Genomic DNA, 21907 nt, shown 5'->3' with positions numbered 1-21907 from the left:
CTTTTGGGCATTGTCATAGATCACATACAATATTAAACAAAACAAAAGACATTCTCAACTTGGATGAATTCCATATATTTTATCATTCTTTCATACCTCCACAAATGACTGACTGTGTGGAGGTTTGGGGGGAAAACATCACAAATCTGAGAGTGATCAGAATCATAAACAGACAAATAAATGATCCATAAACTAACATGTACTCAAATTTAGTGAACTTGTAGATTCTGAAATATCTTCACTGGCGTACAAAGCAAAGAGCAGCGTGTCAGCAGACTGAATCCAGAGGTTCTTTTTAAATCAGAGGACGTCACAATGAGCTGAGAGGAAACTGTGTGATCACAAAAACAAAGAGCAGAACGTCTGTGTAGAACAAAGATGTGTTTTAGTTTGTGGAGGCAAACTGTGGGACGGTTCAGAAACAGAAATGAAAGTGTGTGATACACACAGCAGATTTAAAAACTGATTTAAACACAAGATGATTAACAAATATTATGCTGAAGTATGAACACCAGAGTGGACATGAGATGTGTTGTTTGGGATATTTGGGCAGACAACAGGCCGATATGATGTAAATATATTTAGTTTTTGTCACCTTCTTAAATTGCTCTGTTTAATTTAAACAAAAACAATAAATGTTTAGTATTTAGGGTGGTGAGTTCAGTCTATAGCCGACACCTTTGAGTCCTGGTTTTTTTTGACTGAAATAATCTTAACTAAAAAAAAAACAAAACAACTCCACAACAGCCGTGGCCACAGGCGTTATGTTTTGGGGTTGTCTGTCGGTCTCATTCTCATGAACACAATGTGTCAAGAAAGCCAGACAGATTTTCTTCAAATTTGGCACAAACATCGACTTGGACTCGACGATAAACTGACTAGATTCTGGTGCTCAAAGGTGCGGGTCAATGAGACCTTGCTTACATCTCATTCTTGTGAATGCAATATCTCAAGAAGGCCTTGAGGGAATGTTTTGTTTAAATTTAAGATAAACTCATCGATGAACTCATAGATTTGAGATAGATTAACACAAGAGGGCCTTGAGGGAAATTCCTCAAATTTGACAAAAACGTCCACTTAAACTCAGCAATGAAGAGTTTGGTGGTCAAAGGTCAGGATCACTGTGACCTGGACCATCTCATCTTGTGAAAGCAAGAACTACCTGACGTACTTTTCTCAGATTTGGCACAAACATCGGCTTGGACTTAATGATGAACTGACTAGATTTTGGTGCTTAAAGGTCAAGGTCATTGTGTTCATTTAATTCTCGGCAGTATGATATCTCAAGAAGACCTTGAGGAGGAACTTTTTTTTTTTTTTCAAATGAAACACAAACATCTGCTTGGACGCATCAATGAACGGATAGATTTTGAGGGTCAAAGGTCAGGTTTACTGTGACCTTGCTTACATCTCAGTCTTTGTGAACACAATATCTCAAGAAGGCCTTGAGGAAATTTCCCCAATTTGACACAAACATCCACGTTGAGTCAGTGATGAACTGATTAGAGTTTGGTTGTCAAAGGTCACTGTGACCTGGTCCAGCTTATCTTGTGAGCATGATTTCTCAAGAACACCTTCAGGGAATTTCCTCAAATTTGGCACAAATGTCCTCTTGGACTCAACAATGAACTAGTAAGATTTTGGTGGCCAAAGGTCACTGTGACCTCAATTAACATGTTCTTGTCCATAACTGAAGAATCCATGCACTAATTCTGACCAAACTTGACACAAATGTCTAACAACATTACAACATTAACATACCACAGGGCAGTAAGTGTAGTTTATTTCTAATTCTAAGGATCAGTGTTTCGGTACGTGTTGCCTTCTTCAGGATGAAGGCCAGTGATCATTGAGATAGATGCTGTACAGGACAGGTGTTTAAAAAGATTTGTAGTTCAACGCCTCCAACAATAACATACGCTAAGTCTTATTTACATTTTAATTCCTTTATTAGACAGCAGACAGTTCAGAGATGACAGGAAATAAGAGGAAAGAACTGGGATTGATATGCAACAAACACCCCCGGCCTGTTGTGATGTAGTCCGCTGGACCCAAACGCAGGACACTGACTCAGAGGTCGGTAGAAGATATATTGTGAGACCCCAGAGAAAGGAGGTGGAGTGGAGAGAAGATGATGGCTGGCTGAGGCAGAGGGCAGAGGGGTGATGGTGAAGACAGACATGTCAGTACATACGGACGAGGGTGAGTGGCGTGGGCAGGCTGAGGAGATTCCAGGGGTTAGCTGGCGGGCAGGCAGATGATTCTGGGACTCGGGGGGAAACAGTTAACGTCAGGCAAGGAAAACACCAGTAAGGTCACTGAATGAACTCGGGAGAGGCCTGAGATTTAGACTAGCACTGTAGCTGAGTCAACAATCTGACATGGAGAGGGAGAAGAGCCGGGGCTGATAAACTGGAGCGCTGATGAGCTGATAGTAGGCAGGTGTGTTGGAAGAGCAGGGAGACAGAGACAGAGAGGAGATGAGCTGATTGACGGCAGGCGTGTAGGCTGGGAGGCACCAGAGCAGTCAGAGAAACAGATACTCGTGCACAGTGAAGTGTAGCCACAGTCCCAGCTGGACGAGGACATCTAACTGGCCTACTGTCCTTGTCCCAGTATACAAGCACGGGAGGGGAATCCATTTATTGAGCCAAGTATGTGCGACTCCTCTACGATAGGTGGAGATATGCCCCCTTTCAGCTTGTTAGTATTGGACCTTTTTCCTGTTGACCTATTACGTCACAGACCAAACAATGGACAAACAAGTTAGCTACGGTTAGCTAGCAGCTAACTGCTACCATGGTGGACAACTTTACAGCTCTGTACATTTGGTCCGTCCAAAAAGTCACGGCTCTGGATGTAGATTTCTCCATGTTGTTACCGGCTTCTTCTTCTCTTACACATTTAATGCTATTGGACTTCCGGGTCAAAGCCCGGGGCGGAAACTGTGGAGCATGCTCAGAGCGCCTGTGTATGTACAGGAACTGAAGTTTTCTTTAAGGATAATTTGAGTTTTCTACAACTTGAGTCAAATGATCGTAGTTTCAGTCTGATTGACATTTATAACAACGTATGAACCAAGTGAACTGCTGAGATGTGAGAATTTTACATTACATTTATTTATCCAACATTTTTATCCAGAGTGACTCATATCAAGAACATTCAACAGTAAATGGCCAGAATAAAATCTGCTGAACTGCTTCAAGTTCAACATTTAGAAACAAAAAGAGATACAGAGTTGGTTTTATTTTTGGGCCGCGGTGCAGAATAACGTGATGAGTTTCAGTCAGTCAGCAGGATGTGTGTCTGCTGTCTTGATGTCAAAGGGGAGCTCGTTCCAGCGCTGTGGAGCCACGACAACAAAGAGTCATGACTCTGTTGAGCCCCCGTCATAGTGAGGGAGCAGAGATATGGGCTGGGGGACAACATTGTCCAGTGATTACTGAATTGACTGAAGAAATTACTGGAAAGTTTTAAATCATCAGTTCAAATCAGGACTGAAAAAAATACTACTTTAGTGAAATATTGGTCAAATAGTGAGCAGATCTGAAATTGCGTAAAAAGTATCTGGTGATCAGCTCTCAGTTTTCCAGTCAAACACAATTCATGTAATCTAAGACTGTTTATAAACTCCAGTGTGCAGAAATAATTTTTGGAACATGGATATGTTTGTCATCTATATAGGCTGAGGCCTCTGCAGTGGCCCAGGTTCAACTCCGACCTGCGGCCCCTTGCTGCGTGTCACCCCCCTCTATCTCCCACCTTTCCTGCCCATCTTAAGCTGTACTGTCAATAAAAAGGGAAATTGTCCTCCTGTGAATGATTAGAGAAAAGTTAAGTCAAACATTGACTGAGGAAATATTACTTTAATCAAATATCGGTCAAATTATGTGCAGAGCTGAAACAGTGTGAAGAGTATACGGCTGTCAACTCTCAGTTTTCCAGTCAAACCCAATTTATGTTTCACAAGACTGTTTATAAACCCAGTGTGCAGAAATAATTTTGAAAAATGGCGATGTTTGGTGCCCCCGTATAAGTGGAGGCCCTTTGCTGCATGTCATCCCCTCCCTCTCTCCCAGCCCTCCGTCTATCTTAAGCTGTAAATGCCCCCAAAAAATCTTTTAAAGAATGGCAATGTGTCTTTTTCCCTCAACAAAATTTAGTGTAGCCTTGGAGCGTTATTTGGCCCTCTTTCCAACAAGATAGCATAACATGTTTGGCACCAATGGATGCCTTATGTCCTCCAGTTTAATCTGACACCTGTGGCGTCACTGTAGCTTTAAAGCTGAGTCCATACAGCAGGTTTTATTTGCTCAAACTACTCTGCCTCACTTCTCACCTGCAGCTCTGCCCATCATGCCTGATGCTTTTTAACATTGTTTGTGTCAGACATGTGTCCGTCACCTCTCTGCTCCTTTTATTTTCTTGTTCTCTCTGTAGCCAGGCATTTCTTTTAGGAGCTCCTAATTTTGGGTGAAGCACTTTGGCTTAACTGATCAGACTGCAATCAGCCTCATGTTTGTATCATGTTTGGTGTATATCTGCACCATTTTACAATACCTGCAGGGAGCTGTAGCATCAGATGTCACGTTGAAATGTGTTTTAATTGTATATGAAGATGATCTCTTGGCCTTGGACCGGGATCATCTGTACCCTTTGACCCTCTCATGACGGTGGGCCTTGCAGTATCAGAATGTAGTGAACAGGCTGGGTGTATGATTTAAATACCACTATGCACAAGTCAAACTGGTCCAGAAAAATGACCAACTAGACGAACAGGTTTTAAACAAACCTCCAGTTTAACAAATTTATGTGGAGGAGAAAACAAAGGTGAACAGTAAGATTATCACTCAGACAGTCCCAGGCCACAGACCGACTTGTTGCAGTTGTGTGTCGACCCAATCGCCAAAAAAATGTTGGCATTGTACATTTCTGTAAAACACAGATATGTTATGTTTGTACATTATTATGTTGCTGATATGTTGATTTTTCACGTTTCAACATGTGTCCGTGTTTAGGCACAAAAACCACTTGGTTATGGTGAGGAAAAGATGTTTGCCTTAAAATATCTGGTTTTGAGGGCACAATCCTGGCAGGAAAAATATCAACAGGTCTCTGACAGACACCCTCGTTTGGTGGCTAAAAGCTGCAGGAAGCACAGCGATGACTCACCAGATCACAGCCAGTTTTGTTGTTTGTCTGTGTTCAACAGCTCAGATACTTCGAAACTTTAGAAACATCCACGATATGCATGCAGTATATAACGTATTATAAACATACGATGCCAACATTTTCTTCTGAGCTGTTTGTACACAGATTACCTTTGCAGATAGAAACAGGAATTATTGAAAACATTTCACGTATACTTTCAGTTTTCGCTCAAAAACATGGTTTACAACTTGTTTACAGCCTGTCGAAGGCTGTGACTCTTCATTAACAGCTCTTACGATTTATATGTGGTACTGTCACTGTGTTTCCTGATCTCAGTCATTGCTTTGTAAAGTGCTTTATAATAACTGACGGGGAAAATGATGAAAAACCAGAGTTACCAGATGCTTCACAGGTGCACATGAAATACAACAGACTCTAATGAAGAGCGGTGGAATTGGGGTGTCGGTAGCGTAGTTGATAGTGCCGGCGCCCCATGTACAGAGGCGATACCTCGCTGCAGCGGTCACAGGTTCGATTCCAGCTTGCAACCATTTGCTGCGCGTCACCCCCCCGCTCTCTCTCTCTCACCCCATTTCACTCTGTCCTGTTAATTAAAGGCAAAAAGCCCAAAAAAATAATCTTAAAAAAAAAAGAGCGGTGGAATGATGGTCCTTCGCTGCGTGTCTGTGTCTGTGTCTGTGTCTGTGTCCAGGCTGGCAGGGTGTGGACTGCTCCATCCCATGCTCCAGTGGTGCTTGGGGACTGGGCTGCAATCAGACGTGTCAGTGCGCCAACGGGGCGGCCTGCGACCCCGTCAACGGTACCTGCACCTGCTCTCCAGGCTGGAGGGACGAGTACTGCGACGTACCGTGTGCTGTAAGTGCTCACAGCCCTCACTGGGTCTTATGACTTGAATAAAAAGATGCAGCATAAAGGGTTTAGAAATAAGTTTGGATTCATCTATGTTAATAAATACTACTTCTGTCTGTTTATAGTTGTGTCATTTAAAGACAGATTGTGTTGAAGTGCGCTGATGTAATGTTGTGTGTTGTGTGTTGTTAGGAGGGATGGTACGGACTGGACTGCAGAGAGAGATGTGACTGTGTCAACGCCGACGGCTGTGATCCAGTGACGGGCTTCTGTCGCTGTCTTGCAGGTTGGACAGGTGAGTGATGCAGACGCTGTTGTGACTGATAAACGCTGTGAGCGTCAAAGTTCAGGCTCCAACATGAACGAAGGTCCAGATGACAGACAGACAGGCTCAGAGGGCTGAGGAGCAGTGCCTGGTTGCATAAAACTACTTAGACGAAGGTTTCTCTTAAATTCTTATCCAAGGATGCCTCAGAAAAAAAACAGTTGCATAAAGTTACCATAGTGATTTCCTTCAGATGATGCTGTTAGTGTTCCCTTATGCTTTGTGAGAAGATCCTCAGTAACCTTTTACCGTCATAACATTGTAAGGGACTGACACCTGTCTCTTAAAAGTGAAATAATCTGTGGATCAAAAGACAATAGCTGAATTTATGGTGATTGAAGAAGAGGACAAACCAAGACACATTTTCTGGACAGGGAAAACCAACTGGACACTGATGTGCAGATTGTTAGAGAGTATATACAGTCAGTCTGTCTTTAAAATCTCTACAAAACTTTGACCGAACCTTCAGCCCCAAATTAGTATTGTACATTATTCATTTAGTTTTATAGGAGTAAACTGCATTATTAAGCTTTTGATTTCCTGGTCCATCTACGTCCCAACCCTCACCTATGGTCATGAGCTCTGAGTAGTGACTGAAAGAATGAGGTCACAGATACAAGCGTCTGAAATGAGTTTCCTCTGTAGGGTGTCTGGGCTCAGCCTTAGAGATAGGGGGAGGAGTCAGACATCTGGAGGGAGCTCGGAGTAGAGCTGCTGCTCCTTCATGTTGAGGTGGTTCAACATCTGATCAGGATCCTCCTGGGCGCCTCCTGTTAGAGGTGCTCTTGGCATGTCCAACAGCCTTTTCTAATCTTTTCTAATCGGGTCTGGTAGGCCCCAGACACAGGCTGGAGGGATGATATATCTCATCTGGTCTGGGAACGCCTTGGGATCCCCAGGTGGAGCCGGAAGGCATCACAGAGGGACGTCTTGAATGCTTTGCTCAGCCTGCTGCCCCTGAGCCCCGCCCCAGATAAGCGATTGAAAATGGATGGATGGATGTCGTTAAGGCAGAAGAGCATTAACTTTACCTGGGATACATTAGATTTATTCACCTTACATGGAGCTAAAATTACATGTTCGCATAAAACAGTTCATAGGATATCCTACAAATGTGCACCCCATGAATCACATCACGTCCTTAACACACAGTTACACAGTTAACGTAAAGTAAGTGAGGTTAGGAAAAGAAACATGATGAAGACCTAAAGATGACTGAGTTCACTCAAAGTTCACGCAGATCTGAACATGTGACTCCAGGGGAAAGTCCTGGGCCAAAGTCCTTTTTGTGACCCATCCGCCACCCCAACCTGCCTCCTGACAAATGGTGCTCGGCACTGCTTCCTTGTTTACTGCCGTCAGCACATTGGTCACGTGATCACAACCTTTCAAAATACATGGGATATGTATGAATTTGGGTATCACTGCTTTTTGTAGGAAAACATACAGAACATTTGTGAGAGCAGCCTGTTTGTTTCTCCATTGCACCTGCTGTCACTTTGATTTGCACCACAGCAGCTGAAACTGATTCACAATCACATGACTGATCTCCCTGACGTTGAACTGACTTCCTGTTAGACTGTGACCATTAAGTGTTCCCTTCAGTTTTTTAGCAGTGTAAAAGAGACTTGTGTAAAACTGCTGACAGGACACCTCCACCTGCAAACAAGCTCAGTTGTTTTTGATCTATTTATATTTTTAAAACTTTCCTGGAGCCGAGAAGAGCGATTTATTTATCCGTGACATTATCACCTTGTGAAGTCGATAAGCTGAGTGAGAACTTGTGGGCGGAGCCAGTCAGAGAAACACCACTATTCAGTTGGCCACATCCTGCTGAAGTAAACCTGGCAGCTAGAAACTATTTTTTGGTGTGTGCGCCAGGTGAGCAACTCTGTTGGAATGAAGAGGAGCCATCTTGGGATCAGGTATAGGTATTATTATACATCTATATATTGCTGTCAAGCGTTAAAGGAAGCTGATGAAAGTGAAGCGTAACTGAAGTGCACATGTGCTGTGTTATGACTAACATGAACGCAGTAGTACAAACCTGTAGGTAAGGAGACAACCTGAGGGCCTTGGTGCAGAGTTCCTAAATGAACCCCTCAGTTTGGGGAACATTTGGCACAGAGACAGATCAAGTTAAAACTTTAGGTGGTTCAAGTGACGAGGCTCAGGTATGTGAAACAGCGGCGCAGACACACATGTAGGGAGGAGGAAACAGAGTCTGAGGCTGAAGTGACGCCAGCGACACCACGACAACAGTGGAGGCAACAAATCAATACGACACGCGAAGCATTCAAAGCTTTAATTGTAAAACTGATGGAGATTCAAGGCTGGATGAGTTTGACAGCTTCACGAGAGGATGAAGCACCTTTTAACACTTTGCTCTCAGACTGTCTTTTTTCAAACAGTAAATCAATATCCTCAGCTGTGACACTGCTCCTCTTTCCCTGAACCTTTGTTTACTTTAATAATGGTCACGTTGTAGCTCTGCTTCTGCTGCCCGTTAATTGTCAATCAGTCGTGATGAGCAATGATCGATATGAGAGCTGATGAATGTGGAGAGGGGCGTTTTAATTCACTGCCAGAGGGACCGGTAATAAATTGGCATTGGGAAGGACTTTGATATATCGATGAATATTTGGATCAAAGTTTAGAAGTTAAACGTGACTGAATGAATCTGGTCTGAAGAAGTAAAGAAACATAAAGTGTTTCTGCAGGTCGATGTGATTACACTTGAGCTGATAAGTGAATGATAATTAGTCCTGTGAGATAACACAAGTGTTCTCATGCAGCTGAAATAAAATGCTGTGTGTACCAGCTCCTCTAATGCAGCCTCACATTCTGCTGAAGACGTCTCCTGTGATGCATTTTGTTCCCAGTGGGTAAAAAAACAAACAATTTGCACTGTAATTGCTTTTTACTCAAATGTACCTCTATAAGCAGAGAGACAAGGAAACATAATGAACTGACTCTGTCTCGTTGACCTCACTGAGCTGTCTCTCTGTTGGAGCGTCCCCTTCAAAAATGATCTAATACGCCACCGAGGCAGAGACACACACAGAGCCCTCAGACTGTGCTGCCAGGCGTTCAGACCGAACACAGCACTGCATAGAAGTGGAGTTTGTGCCAAAGAAACAGATGGTAACGGTACTGAATGTTAAAGCTTTTGGGTGGTGGATGGATGTGTATCCAGTGTCATGTTTCCACCTGAACAAGAAAGCCCCAATCAGAGGTGCTGTTGACAGAGCCTCTCACAGAGTGGAGGATGGGAGAGTCACAGAATGTAAAGGTGCAACAGACACTTTCAGGATGAAGGAATTTGACAGGGAGACTCAGGAAAAGTTTGAGACTAAGTCCGTCATGCTTCACTTTGATTTGGAGTACTTACCAGATACAGTGTGTTTGGATCATGTATCGTATCCTGTCAGGCAGTTTGTCCCCAAAACACATCAGTGTAAGAGCTGTTGGAAGTTTGGTCAGAGTTTGTTTGTGTGTAGGAGGGACTCTGAGACGTGGTAAATGTGGAGAGAATGAATGAGAAGGAAGCTGTGTGAAAGAAGAGGAGTGTGTTCTTTGCAGAGGCGATGATGCAGCATGGGAGGATACCTGTCCAAAGAGAGGCAGAAATAATCAGAGCCAGAACCAAGGAAAGAAATAAACATGAGGAACAAGTTAAGATGAGATATGTAAGACAGGAAACATTAAACCCAGTAGCAGATAGCAGCTCGCCATGGAGGCAAAGCTGAAGTGCTAAAAGAAATGTGTGGGATTCCAGCAAAGAGGAAAACCTTGTGAAGCTTTGTGATTTGTCCTCCAGCTCTGACCATGATCGTGTAAAGAAGCAAGCAGAGAAGTTATTCTCTGTTTCCTGCCCAGGGACGACAGATGAACATGAACTTATAGCTACCTCTGGTGCGGCGGAGTAGCTGTGCACTGTCCCTGTTAAATAAGTTAAATAAGTTAAATAAATAAAACAAGCACGAAGCATGGAAGGAAACAGAGGCAGAGTTACAGCTGCCAGGTGAGACACCTAGCAGCTAGCGCGCGCACACACACACACACACACACACACACACACACACACACACACACACACCGCAGTATTTAGTGCCAAGTAAACTCTAGGTTATTTTCAGACAATACATATATATATATATATATATATATATATATATTTTTTTTTTTTTTTTTTTTTTTTCCGGATAATTTATTAATATTTTATAGACATTTTATCAACTTTTTTTTTCAGACATTTTATTAGTATTTCATGGACATTTTATCAAGTTTTTTTTTTTTTTTTTTGACGTGTTATTACTATCTTTTAAGACATTGTAATAATATTTTTCCGACATGTTTTCAGACATTTCATTACTTTTTTTTTATCGTAGTTTTCGGACAATTTATCAACATTTTTCCAACATTTTTTTAATATTTTATTAATATTTAGTGAACATTTTACCATTTTTTTTTTTATTTTTTATTTTTTTACATTTTATTACTATTTTTCTGACATTTTATTGATATATTTTGGACATTTAGATAACATTTTTCAGACACTTTATCAACATTTTTTGATATTTTTGCGGCATGTGACTAATTTTATTAATGATAATAACAATTGTATTAATGTTGTTAATTAACCTATGTTGAGCTTCACAGTTGGAGAAGTAATAACCTGTGCACCATCCTTGTGCACTCAGTATGTGAAGTTATTGCATCGTACATCGTCAGCCTCAGTTTGGCAGTGTCAGTGCATGTCAGTGGGTTAATACGTTTATGGACCACAGCTGTGAACTAATACTGTCAAATATATCTACTCTCTTCTAATCTGATTACTACTGTATAATGTTAACAGAGTTATCATTAAAAAAAAAAAAAACACCATGCAGACTGTGACATAAGGAGCCTCTATTGACACAACTGGAAAAGGAACAAAGAGAAAGAAAAATGTTTTGGATAATATCATGTGTTCTCCTCAGTCACTTCAGTTTAACACTGCTGCCTCTGTGGGACGATAGTGTCCATCAGCTCCACTGTCACAACCAGGAGAACTTAGGTTTTACAAACTTAATGTGTCTCAGAGTAAAACTGAATCATGTCCCAGCACACACTCACACACACACACACGTGTTCATGACGTGTAAAATCTACAGTAACTGTAAAGTGTCCTCAGATCTTTTCTTAAAGCCATTCAGTGTTTGAACGTCACATGAACTGAGTTCAGTCAGAAACACTCATCTTAGCGTGAAGTCAGATTTTTTAATTTTCTCTCAGTGCTGCTGCCGCTCAGCAGATGACCACTAGGTGTTAGCTTTACACTGCGCTGCCTAAACTTTTACTGTACTGCTACAAGAATTTATATTTGTCATTCTTCATGTCCGTCCACGCCTCCTCATCTTCCTCCTCCTTGTCATCCTCCTCCTCCTCCTCTTGTTTAACTTCACATGTCAACGAACAGAGCTTCTGATTTTCACCCAGAGGTAGTTTATTAATTGAGTTATAATGGCCGCCTGTGCCCCACTCTCATATTCTCTCATATTCTGTGTCAAAGGAAGTCTCTAATGAGCCGTAGAGAGGAGGAGGAAGAGGAGGAGGAGGAAGATGAGGAGGAGGAGGAGGAGGAGGAGGAGGAGAGAGACATACTGTATCTGCTCATACACTATTCTTACTCTGTCTGTCTGTCCTGCTTTCTGTCAGTTTCTATATTTAGATGTGTGTGTGTGTGTGTGTGTGTGTGTGTGTGTGTGTGTGCGGGGGGGGGGGCTGCGTCTAACTAAGAATTAATGTAATGTGGGTCTCTCGGGCGCTGCAGTCTCCAGACTGTCCCCTGTGAGCACCGAGGGCTCTGATCCGTTCAGCAAGCCAGCTTTTGTGTAGACAGACTGCTGCCTCTCAGGACACACACACACACACACACACACACACACACACACACACACACACATGCAAGACTGATGAAAGAAGGAGACACTTCAGCGGATGATTAAAGGGCAAAAAGTCTCGGGCAGAATTTTTGTGAATTTAGGTTTTTTCCTTAAACGTTTGTTCGTACCAACTTCATTTATACGAACGTGTTCAGACACAGTTTACACAGTTTAGAGAACACATCAGGTTCACAGAGGAGGAAACTGATAAAGCTGATTCTGGATCAGCTGTGTTTTAAAGTTAATGTCATTGATTAATTGGCTTGTACAGCCCGACAGTTGAGGTGTGTAAAACTCTGTAAACCTCAATTCAGTCAATCAACTTCAACTTTTCAGAAACAGCTTCACTCAAAACTTTTAGTTTAGTACACAGTTGTCCCCCTGTCCTCGACCACCCAAACTGGTCTGCAGTTCATTCTGTGAGGGAGTTAGTGAGTCGGTCACAGGTAGACTGACTCAGTCTGAACACCTGGTCCAGTGTGGCGTGACGAGGCTGGCTGCTAGCGTTAGCATCAGAGGCTGTGCTAGCTCAGACCTCCTGGATCGCTGCTAAATGCTTTGTGTTGAGGTGATATTTCAGACTGAAGTTCTCCGATGGTACGAACAGGGGCGTAGCCATCATTTCAGAAGTGAGGGGGACAAATTCTTCAGAGGTCTATTGAGTGATTTAACCACCAACCACATAACCACAAACAGCCACTGTACAGCACCAGGGGACCGACTTTAGTTCTTTAAAATTACATATTATCAAATTCTAAAGTTTTAGCTGCCAAACTCTGGTTGAGTTGACACAGAATGACTCTTGAGCATCTACAGGGTAAGTAGCCAGATAACTAAGTGCCAAATACCTGCCTGGTTTCTCCCTGTCCCTCTTCTATGTGTTGCAATAATATAGATAATAAATGTGCAAAGCAAAATTCATGAATAGAATTAGGAATAGTAGTGGTGACATAGCTGTGGAAATTAATCGCACAGTCACTTTTATGCTCTAGATATTTTCTCTCAGCCAGTTATAATCTCTCCTCACCTATGAGAACCCTGCATGATCATCCTTGCTGGCCTCTGGTCCACTGTCTCCTCCCTGACCCTGCTATTTATATTGTGGCAATAAAGATTAAAAAAATATGTGCAAAGCAATAGTGAGCACAAGTTCTGCGTATTAATTAAGGATTAGTGGGTTTATTCCTAGCATGAAACTAGCTAGCAAGGTATTTAACATAGGTAACAATAACATTAGTGTTCTTGTTAACTAGCTTAACTTGATATATTGGCATCTATTAATTAGTCACCATTTAGCAAACATTATCTACATGCAACTGCATTACTCAACTTACACGGTTTGTTTGGAAGAAACTGGCACAGCATGTCCCACGTGTACCCCGCGTCCACTACGCTCATGGATGTTGTTTAAATGTAAATGTTCCATTCACCGGGCCGAACAGTGTTGTCTCATCTGCCTCCATCATGTGACAAAAACACTGTGGCCTTTAATGACGCACCGGGTCAAAGGGCACCACGGAACAAGATTAATCAGTGTTAATTTTTTTAACACGTTATCAAGTTATTAAATTAGCACGTTATTCTGACAGCGCTAGTTATTGTCAAAGGCCTTGTGACTCTGTGACATAGAGCTGATTATTTGGTGACGTACCTGAAGAAATCTAAATAAGTCACTATTATTTAACCCATGTCATCTTTTCGATGTTGGAAAAGGTCTGCTATGAGGAGAGGCCCCAGTTCCCTTTCAGCTTGCGTGCAGTTTGTTTGGGGGTGAAATGTCGGTCACCAATTCAGAGTCTTAATTTCGTCAAACAAACCACTTTTATTAATGACATTAAACCATGTTTTCAGGGACAAATGAATCCATTCATTACCTGTTTATATTACATTTTTAGTCTTTTATCCCCTAATGTGTCTGAATTGGAACAGCATGTGTTCTCTTCAGTTTCTCTCCGTCTCGTCTGGTGATCACAATCACTCCAACAAAACAACATCTTCATTGGGCTGATAGATAACAGTCCTTCAGACAGGAGAGTGCAGGTCCTTTATTGTTCTTCACCAACTGAAGCCTTTGAAATTGTATCCTTGTTTTTTTTTCCCCTCACCAAATGTACCTTAATATTAATTTATCCCATTCGTTGAATTGTTTATCGGTTATTTCAGCTGGAAGAGTCTGAAACAAGTTTGAGGCAAGATATTAATTTTTACTGACTCAATTCATCACTCAAAATATTTTATTGAAATTATAATCCACCTCTTTATGTCCTCTTTTAATAACTGGCTCAACAAATTAACATTTAAACATCCTGCTTTTACAGTCCACAAGTTGTCTGGGGGGGGGGTGCCTGTCAAATACAGGATTGATTTTAAGGTCCTTTTATTTGTTTTTAACGCCACACATGGGTCGACGCCCCAGCATATAGTCTCACCTTACTCCAGCTCCCGACCTCTTAGATCCTCAGAGCAGTGTCTTTTAACTGTCTCATGGTTGAGGCTGGTGGGTGAGGGGGAAGATTGTGCCTTTGCAGTCGCTGCAAACGACTTTAACCCTTTTGCTCCTTGAGGAGCAGAGGTCATTCACGAACTTTCTCCAGCTGGTTCGATGTTGGGCCATCTTCTCTGCTTCCTTCCAGGATGTTCTTGATTCCTTGAGTTCTGCCTCGACAGACTTTCTCCAGGTGTTCTTTGGTCTTCCTGGCTTTATCTTCTCCTGTGGATTCCAAGATATGGACTGTCTGGTCGTGTCTGGAGGAGGTTTCCTCAAGGTGTGCCCAATCCAGCCCCATTTCCTGCGCTTGACTTGTGCTTCAAGTGGTTCTTGTTGTGTGGTTTGTCAGAGCTCTTCATTTGTTCTTGTATTTGGCCAGTATATTCCCAGGAGCATCTGTTTAGAAAGGCTTGCAGTTTGTTGGTGGTGGCTTTTATGGTTCTCCATGTTTCTGCCCCATAAAACAAGACAGACATGACGTTTGAAATGAAAATGCAGAGTTTGTTTTTTGTGGAGATGTACTTTGAGTTCCACATTGGTCTTAATATAAGAAAGGATGATCTTGCTTTTGCTATTCTTGTTTGGATGTCTTTGTCACTGCCTCTGTCTTTCTCAGCAATGCTTCCCTGGTATGTAAATGTCTGGAATAACCTTCCACTCAGTCAACCCTCCCCTCCACTGACACTTCTAAGATAAATCTTGGCCTTTGGTTGTTCATAGTGGTTTTAATATGTTAGTAATCATCTTTTTTTTACATATGTAACTGTTGGAGCCAAATATGTTTGTGAAATAATCCAGGGTTTAATTTGTAGTTCACTGTTTCGAACACGGGGTGTCGCTGTGATGTTCTCATGCTCAGGTGTGAAGGTAGGAGCATCACTGTTGTTGTCAGGTGTTTGACACGGAGGGGAAAAGGGTTTATGACCGCTACTGTGCTAAATTTTTTGTCACGCAGTATGCCAAGTGTTTGGTCTCTTTGGAAACTAAATGAATCATAGTTCACACTTGTATGGACGAAATAAATTGTTTTTGCTGCAACCGAGAACAACTTGTGGATTCAATACAGAATACAGCGTACGGTAAATCAAAGCTAAGTCAGGCGCATCAGATCACTCCGGGGTTAAACATCTCAGTGGCTGAGTAAAAGGCTAGCTTCTACAGTAACTCTTCTTATGAGTGTTATTCTGTTTTATATTTGTGTACATTTTATATTACTATATATTTGTGTGTGAATCTTTTAATTTGTTCAGCACTTTGGTCGACTGCGGTTGTTGTTGTGCTTTATAAATAAACTTGATTTGATTTGATACTGTGGTGTCTGGTGTTGGCGGCGGATCCTTTGAGTCCCGTGGGTTGTGAGCTGTGATACCAACACGCCCCACAGATGCTCGATCAGATTTGGATCTGAGGAGTTAAGAGGCCAGATCAACACCTTGAGCTCTGAGTCACGTTCCTCAGGTCGTTCCTGAGCAGTTTGTATGGTGTGACATGGTGTTGCCATAAGGAGGAGGGTGCTTGGTCTGCAACAGAGTTTGGGCTGGTGGAGCGCATCATCATTGTATTGTAACCAAGTGACTGATGTTATTGACTTTAGCTGTCAGTGGTTTTAATGTTGTGACTGATCAGTGTGTATTCAGTCAGGCATGAATATATAGAGAGCAACAATATTATTATTATGATGATATTATGTTTAGTGTGTATCAAGTGTAAAATGTGTACTAAGAAAAATAAGAAAAAGAACCCACAAGACTCTTTCGTTTTATTTATCTTTTGTAGTTGCCATCTCAACAGTGTGACCATCCGTCTGAATAATTTTATTCATCTATGAATTATTTTACTGATTTATCAGATTAAAATGGCTCATGTTAGTTTCTTTTTTTCCCCAGCATCTCCAGACAAAAAATCTGACAAAATAAGCAATCAGAGACAACAGATGCTTCACCACACAGCGTTTATCCTTATTTTCTGACATTTAACTGAACAGTTTGTTTAAAGATCATTCATAATTTAAGTGATAATGAAAATAATCATTTGTTTTGGTCCTGCTGTACGTGACATCTTTTCCTTCCTGTCAGTGTCTTCAGATCTTTCTTAAAGCCGTTTAAAGGACAACGATGACGTTATTCTCAGGCTGTAGATCAGAGTCCAGCATCAGGGCTGGAACCTGTGGGCACCTGAAGGTGATTTACAGGTGGTGTTTTGTCTTAATTTTATTTCCAAAATCGATTTTGGGTGAAAGAAAAAGTCCATGCAGGTCGGACCGCAGGTGTTGGATGATAAATATATTCAGATAAAATGAGAATAATAATAATTTAATTTATGTTTTTATGCTTTAACCTTTTGAAGCCTGAGCAACTTGGATTGGTTTCTTTCAAAAACAGGGAAAGGTGATGAGCACTGAAAGAAGAAAATACAAAAAAATTAGCAAGAAATTAGTAACACAAAAAAGAAAGAAAATTAAAAACAAGAAAACTTGTTTAAAAAAAGAAGTTAGAAACAAACAAACAAACAAACAAGGAAATGACTATTCTGTAACATAATTTCAAATATATAATAATGCTGATTATAAATATTGTTTTTATTCCCTAGCTTTTTAAAAATAATTTTCTAAATAAATGGCACCAGTGAGCTCAGAGTTCAAAGGTTTTAATACTTGTGAAAGCAGCACAAGAGAAGTGATGACGCTCCAGGTTTCAATGGGTTAATCCTCTGACCGCTGATGTCATCTCTGGGTTCATCCCAATACCTGAGCTCACATACACCTTTTCTTCCACTTGCATCTCTTCCTTGCATCTTAGCTCCGCCCTCATAAGACACAGGGAGAGATGTGAGGGAAGAGGACACGAGGAAACGAGGAGATATATCTTGTAGAGAAGTGAGACACCTGGATCAGCTGTCAGTCGGCTGTATAAACAGCTGTAGAGACTTTTGATGGAGTTTGTATTGCCCATGCATTATGTAATAAACATAATCACAGAATGCGTTGATATGATTAACTGATTATTTGCATCTGTCTTCATTGATATCCTGATTGTAAATTAATTGTTTAATAACTCAGAATATGATCATTGTGTCTTTTCAACACTGGGAATTATTTCTGAGGCTCAATGTTTCAGGCAAGATTAAAAGTCTGTGACTCATCAACCCGACGCTCAGGACTGATCAGCCTCATGTGACTGAGTGGAAACGACAGTCACTGATGTAAATGTGTTTCTGCTGACAGACAGGCTCTCTGACTAATTGTATCCATGATAAAAGGTGATGAGGGAAATGTGAAATGATCGTAGAAGAAAAATCTTTACAATAAATAAAGAAAGTTGTTTTTGGTCCTTTTGTTATTCAGATTTTTAACTTGATGGCGACTCAGAAAACAAAGTATAAACCTTCAGAGTGACGCCTCTCGGTTTAATCTCTGATCTGTCTTCACTCTGGAATAAAACTCCACTGATGTGATGTGTCCGATCAGTCCGATCAGCTGCAGCGTCCAATCAATAACTGATATTCAATAGAAGAAGAAGAAGATATACTTTTTTAATTCCTGAGGGGAAATACAGTTGTTTTCACTGCCTTAGAGCAGCTGTCTTGGACAGGTGCCCTGAGCAGTTGTGGGTTCACTTCCTTGCTCAAGGGTGGCTCAGTGGTGCCCAGGAGGTGAACTGGCTCCTCTCCAGTTACCAGTCCATGCTCCATACTTGGTCCATACGGGACTTGAACCAGCGACCATCTGGTTCCCAAGCTAAGTCCTTGAGCTGCTGCCATCCCCAATAAGAAGGCGTGTGGATCAGTAAGAGACTCCATGAAGGCTGCTCTTGTGTATCCTTGCTTATTACTCCTCAGACATCCTTCCTCGATTCTCGACTCCTCCGAGTGCATTTAAGGAATTGGGACGTATTTCAAGATGGCAGGTCTTGAATGATTTGCGGGTTAGGTGATCAAAGATGGAGGAGGGATATTGGGATGAACCCTCTGTCCTCTCTTCCACCTGGAATAGAAAAGCTGCTTCCATCAGGTGTATTTCTAACTGGCACATTACCTGTGGAGATATGCTGCAGTAAATATTTATTTAAATCTAACCTCCTGAATTACCTTTGTCTTTAAATATTATCTTAGTTTCACATGTATGAAATGCTCCAACATGATCAGTTCTTGAAAATCAGACCCTTACAAGACTCTGCTGTGGACACACACACACACACACACCGTTTTTGTCAGCAGATAAATTCACAGCTGTGTTTTTTTCATGGGGTTTGTTGACAATAAGAAAAATACTGAATATCAGCGACTGCACGTTTTAACAGGGAGACAAGTACAGAGGAAATGTCTCTTTGTGTCTCTGATCTGTCACATCCGTCCTCTCTGCTGACTCAATGTCTGAGTAGGTGCTTTAAAATCTCTCTGCTAATGTTCCCTCATCCTGCTCCTCTTTGCATCATTCTCTCTTTTTCCATTTCGAGTTCAAGTGACACATCCGAAACTTTGAGAGGGAAGTCAGTTTGACTGCACTTAAAATCTGGGTGTCTGAGAACAAAGCCTGCCGCCTTACCATAGACTAACACTGTGTGGTGTGTGTGTGTGTGTGTGTGTGTGTGTGTGTGTGTGTGTGTGTGTGTGTGTGTGTGTTCGTTCCCTGCAGGTGTCCACTGTGACAGTGTGTGTGAGGAGGGACGCTGGGGACCAAACTGCTCCTACAGCTGCACCTGTGAGAACGGAGGCTCCTGCTCCCCAGAGGACGGCACCTGTGTGTGCGCTCCAGGATACCGCGGCACCAACTGCAGACGAAGTACAGAAACATTTCACACACTCACATACTTTACTGTTCTGTCACTACCGTAGCTGCAGTGCAGTGGAGGAAGGACTCACGCTAAAACTTATGAAAATCTATGATTGAAAATCAAAGCTGATCTTGAAGTCGTATACACGTAACCAGCAGAAACTGTATGAAAGAGTATTTTGAAAAGAAACAATGGATGTAACGAGCGTAAATTGACACGCCGTCCCTGAGCATCTAAAACTGATGAAGGAGGTTACCTAGCGCATCATATTTTTGTAGCATACACGACACGCCCCAACAAACCACGCCCACCACTAGTACAAGACAAACCCACCACCGGGACAACTATCTGAATCACCTCTCTTTTAACGTAGAACTTCGTAGCTAGCTAATTGCTAACTTAGTATTGGCATAAGTAACAAGATGTTGCTACCTTCACCCTATCCTTAGGGTTGCAATGTATGAGATTTTCACGGTACAGTAACTGTTGCAGAAAATATTGCAGTTTCCTGGCATCACGGTATTGCAGAATTTATATTATTATGAGTCACAATGAGCCTTAAAGGAATGGAAACAGAAGGGTAATTTTTGGTTGAACAAAAGTTTTATTACTATAATTGTTGTTGTTGTTGTTGTTCCATAATTGTTAATGGAAGTTTGTGTAAAATCCCCTTTGAAATTAACTAAATTAAGGGGAGACTCTCCGTCTAGTTGCTTTTTCTTTTTCAGTATTGTAGATAAGCAAATGTACGGTCAGGGTATACATTAAAACTGGTATATCGCTGCATCCCTAACCATAGCTAGCTAATCACTAAGTCAGCATTAGCATAAGTAATCAGATGTAGCCTTCCCAATACCTTCACCCAAACCACCTCTCTTTCAGCATACTTCAGAGCTAGCTGATTGCTAAGTTAGCATTAGCATAGGTAAAGAGATGAAGCCTTCCCAATACCTTCACCCAAACCTTAACCACCTCTCTTTTAACATAATACTTCATAGCTAGCTAATCGCTAATTTAGCATTACCCTTATCCTAATTTTAACTACCTCTCTTTTACATAATACTTTATAGCTAGCTAATCACTAAGTTAGCATTGGCATAAGTAACAAGATGTAACTTTGCTACCTTCACCCTAACCTTAACCACCTTTTTTTAATGTGTAACTAGCTAATCGCTAACTTAGCAATAGCCTTATCCTAACCTTAACCACCTCTCTTTTAACGTAATACTTCTTAGCTAGCTAACTGCTAACTTAACAGTTTCGTCAGGATAGGTATGGTTCGCGAGTCGTGTAGCTTGATGGCGGGACATGTAGCTGCTTCAGCTGCTGTTTAGCTACTCGGGTACCTGGAAACCTGTTGGGCTCTAAAATGTTACAGAGAAAATGTTGAATGCTCACAGTTGTAGTAGCTAGCGAACTTGTTAGCTGCGTTTGGAAAATAATTTTGGTGGACGGTTGAGGAGAAATTCTGTTTCCAGATGAGCTATTGTTTTGTTTTTTCACTGTCCAGTGAGTCACGTGTTCGTCCAGTCAGATATAAGAAGGGTTCATTTTAAAATCTGATTAATGTGTAAACTGTACATCATCTGTTGAACTAAAGTGTGAGGCCACCTGTTGGTGGTTCCTTCCTGCTGATCGAACACACACCAGCTCCTCTTTGTCTCCTCTCTGCATCACAGTGATAAATTTAAGGGCTCTCGGTTCACAGTTTGGGCAATTATCTTAATTAGTAAAATCCTGTAGTGTGAGCGAGGCGGTGGAGCGGCCTGCACCAGCTTGTCTCGCCACTTAGAGGAACATCAGTTAAAGCAAATTAAAGGCCTCAGGAAGACGTACGAGGGAGGAAGTGTGGTGGAGGGAAAACAAAGAAAAGCTAATACTGCCGACAGGTCAACCCACAGAGGAGACGACGGGCAGGAAACACGTTCATACACACACATAGATATATATAGGCTGGACCACGTTAAGCCTTCGTATACGTAGCTAAATTGGGACTAAGTGGACCATGAAATCCATTATTAAAATGATCAGAGAACTAATCAGAGAACTAATCACAAGTTCCCTTTAGACTCTGAAATTGACTTCTCTCTGTCTCTCTCACACACACACACACACACACACACATCCCTCTAACACTGCTGTGTGTGTGTGTGTGTGTGTGTGTGTGTGTGTGTGTGTGTTCTCTGCAGCATGCTCTCCTGGTTTCTTCGGTCAGCGCTGCAGCCAGTCGTGTCCTCAGTGTGTCCACAGTGACGGGGCGTGTCACCATGTCACCGGTCACTGTGAATGTCTCTCTGGATTCTTCGGCTCGCTCTGTAATCAAGGTCAGTTTCCTCTGTCCTTCGTCATGGAACAGTCCAGCTGCTCTTCCTCT

General features: G+C 41.8%; 1 protein-coding gene across 1 annotated transcript in view; it reads left to right on the top strand.

Annotated features, from left to right (window-relative positions):
- LOC125880807 (multiple epidermal growth factor-like domains protein 11) overlaps positions 1-21907 on the top strand; it is a 213203-nt gene that overhangs the window by 167673 nt on the left and 23623 nt on the right. Inside the window, exons 13-16 of the mRNA XM_049563551.1 lie at positions 5864-6027; positions 6214-6316; positions 19395-19541; positions 21723-21857. Coding sequence (XP_049419508.1) covers positions 5864-6027; positions 6214-6316; positions 19395-19541; positions 21723-21857 — 549 coding nt within the window. The remainder of the gene's footprint in view (positions 1-5863; positions 6028-6213; positions 6317-19394; positions 19542-21722; positions 21858-21907) is intronic.

Source organism: Epinephelus fuscoguttatus, linkage group LG2 (assembly GCF_011397635.1).
Source record: "Epinephelus fuscoguttatus linkage group LG2, E.fuscoguttatus.final_Chr_v1".
In the NCBI taxonomy this organism is placed as follows: Eukaryota; Metazoa; Chordata; class Actinopteri; order Perciformes; family Serranidae; genus Epinephelus; species Epinephelus fuscoguttatus.
This window is presented reverse-complemented; position numbering and strand designations above follow the sequence as displayed.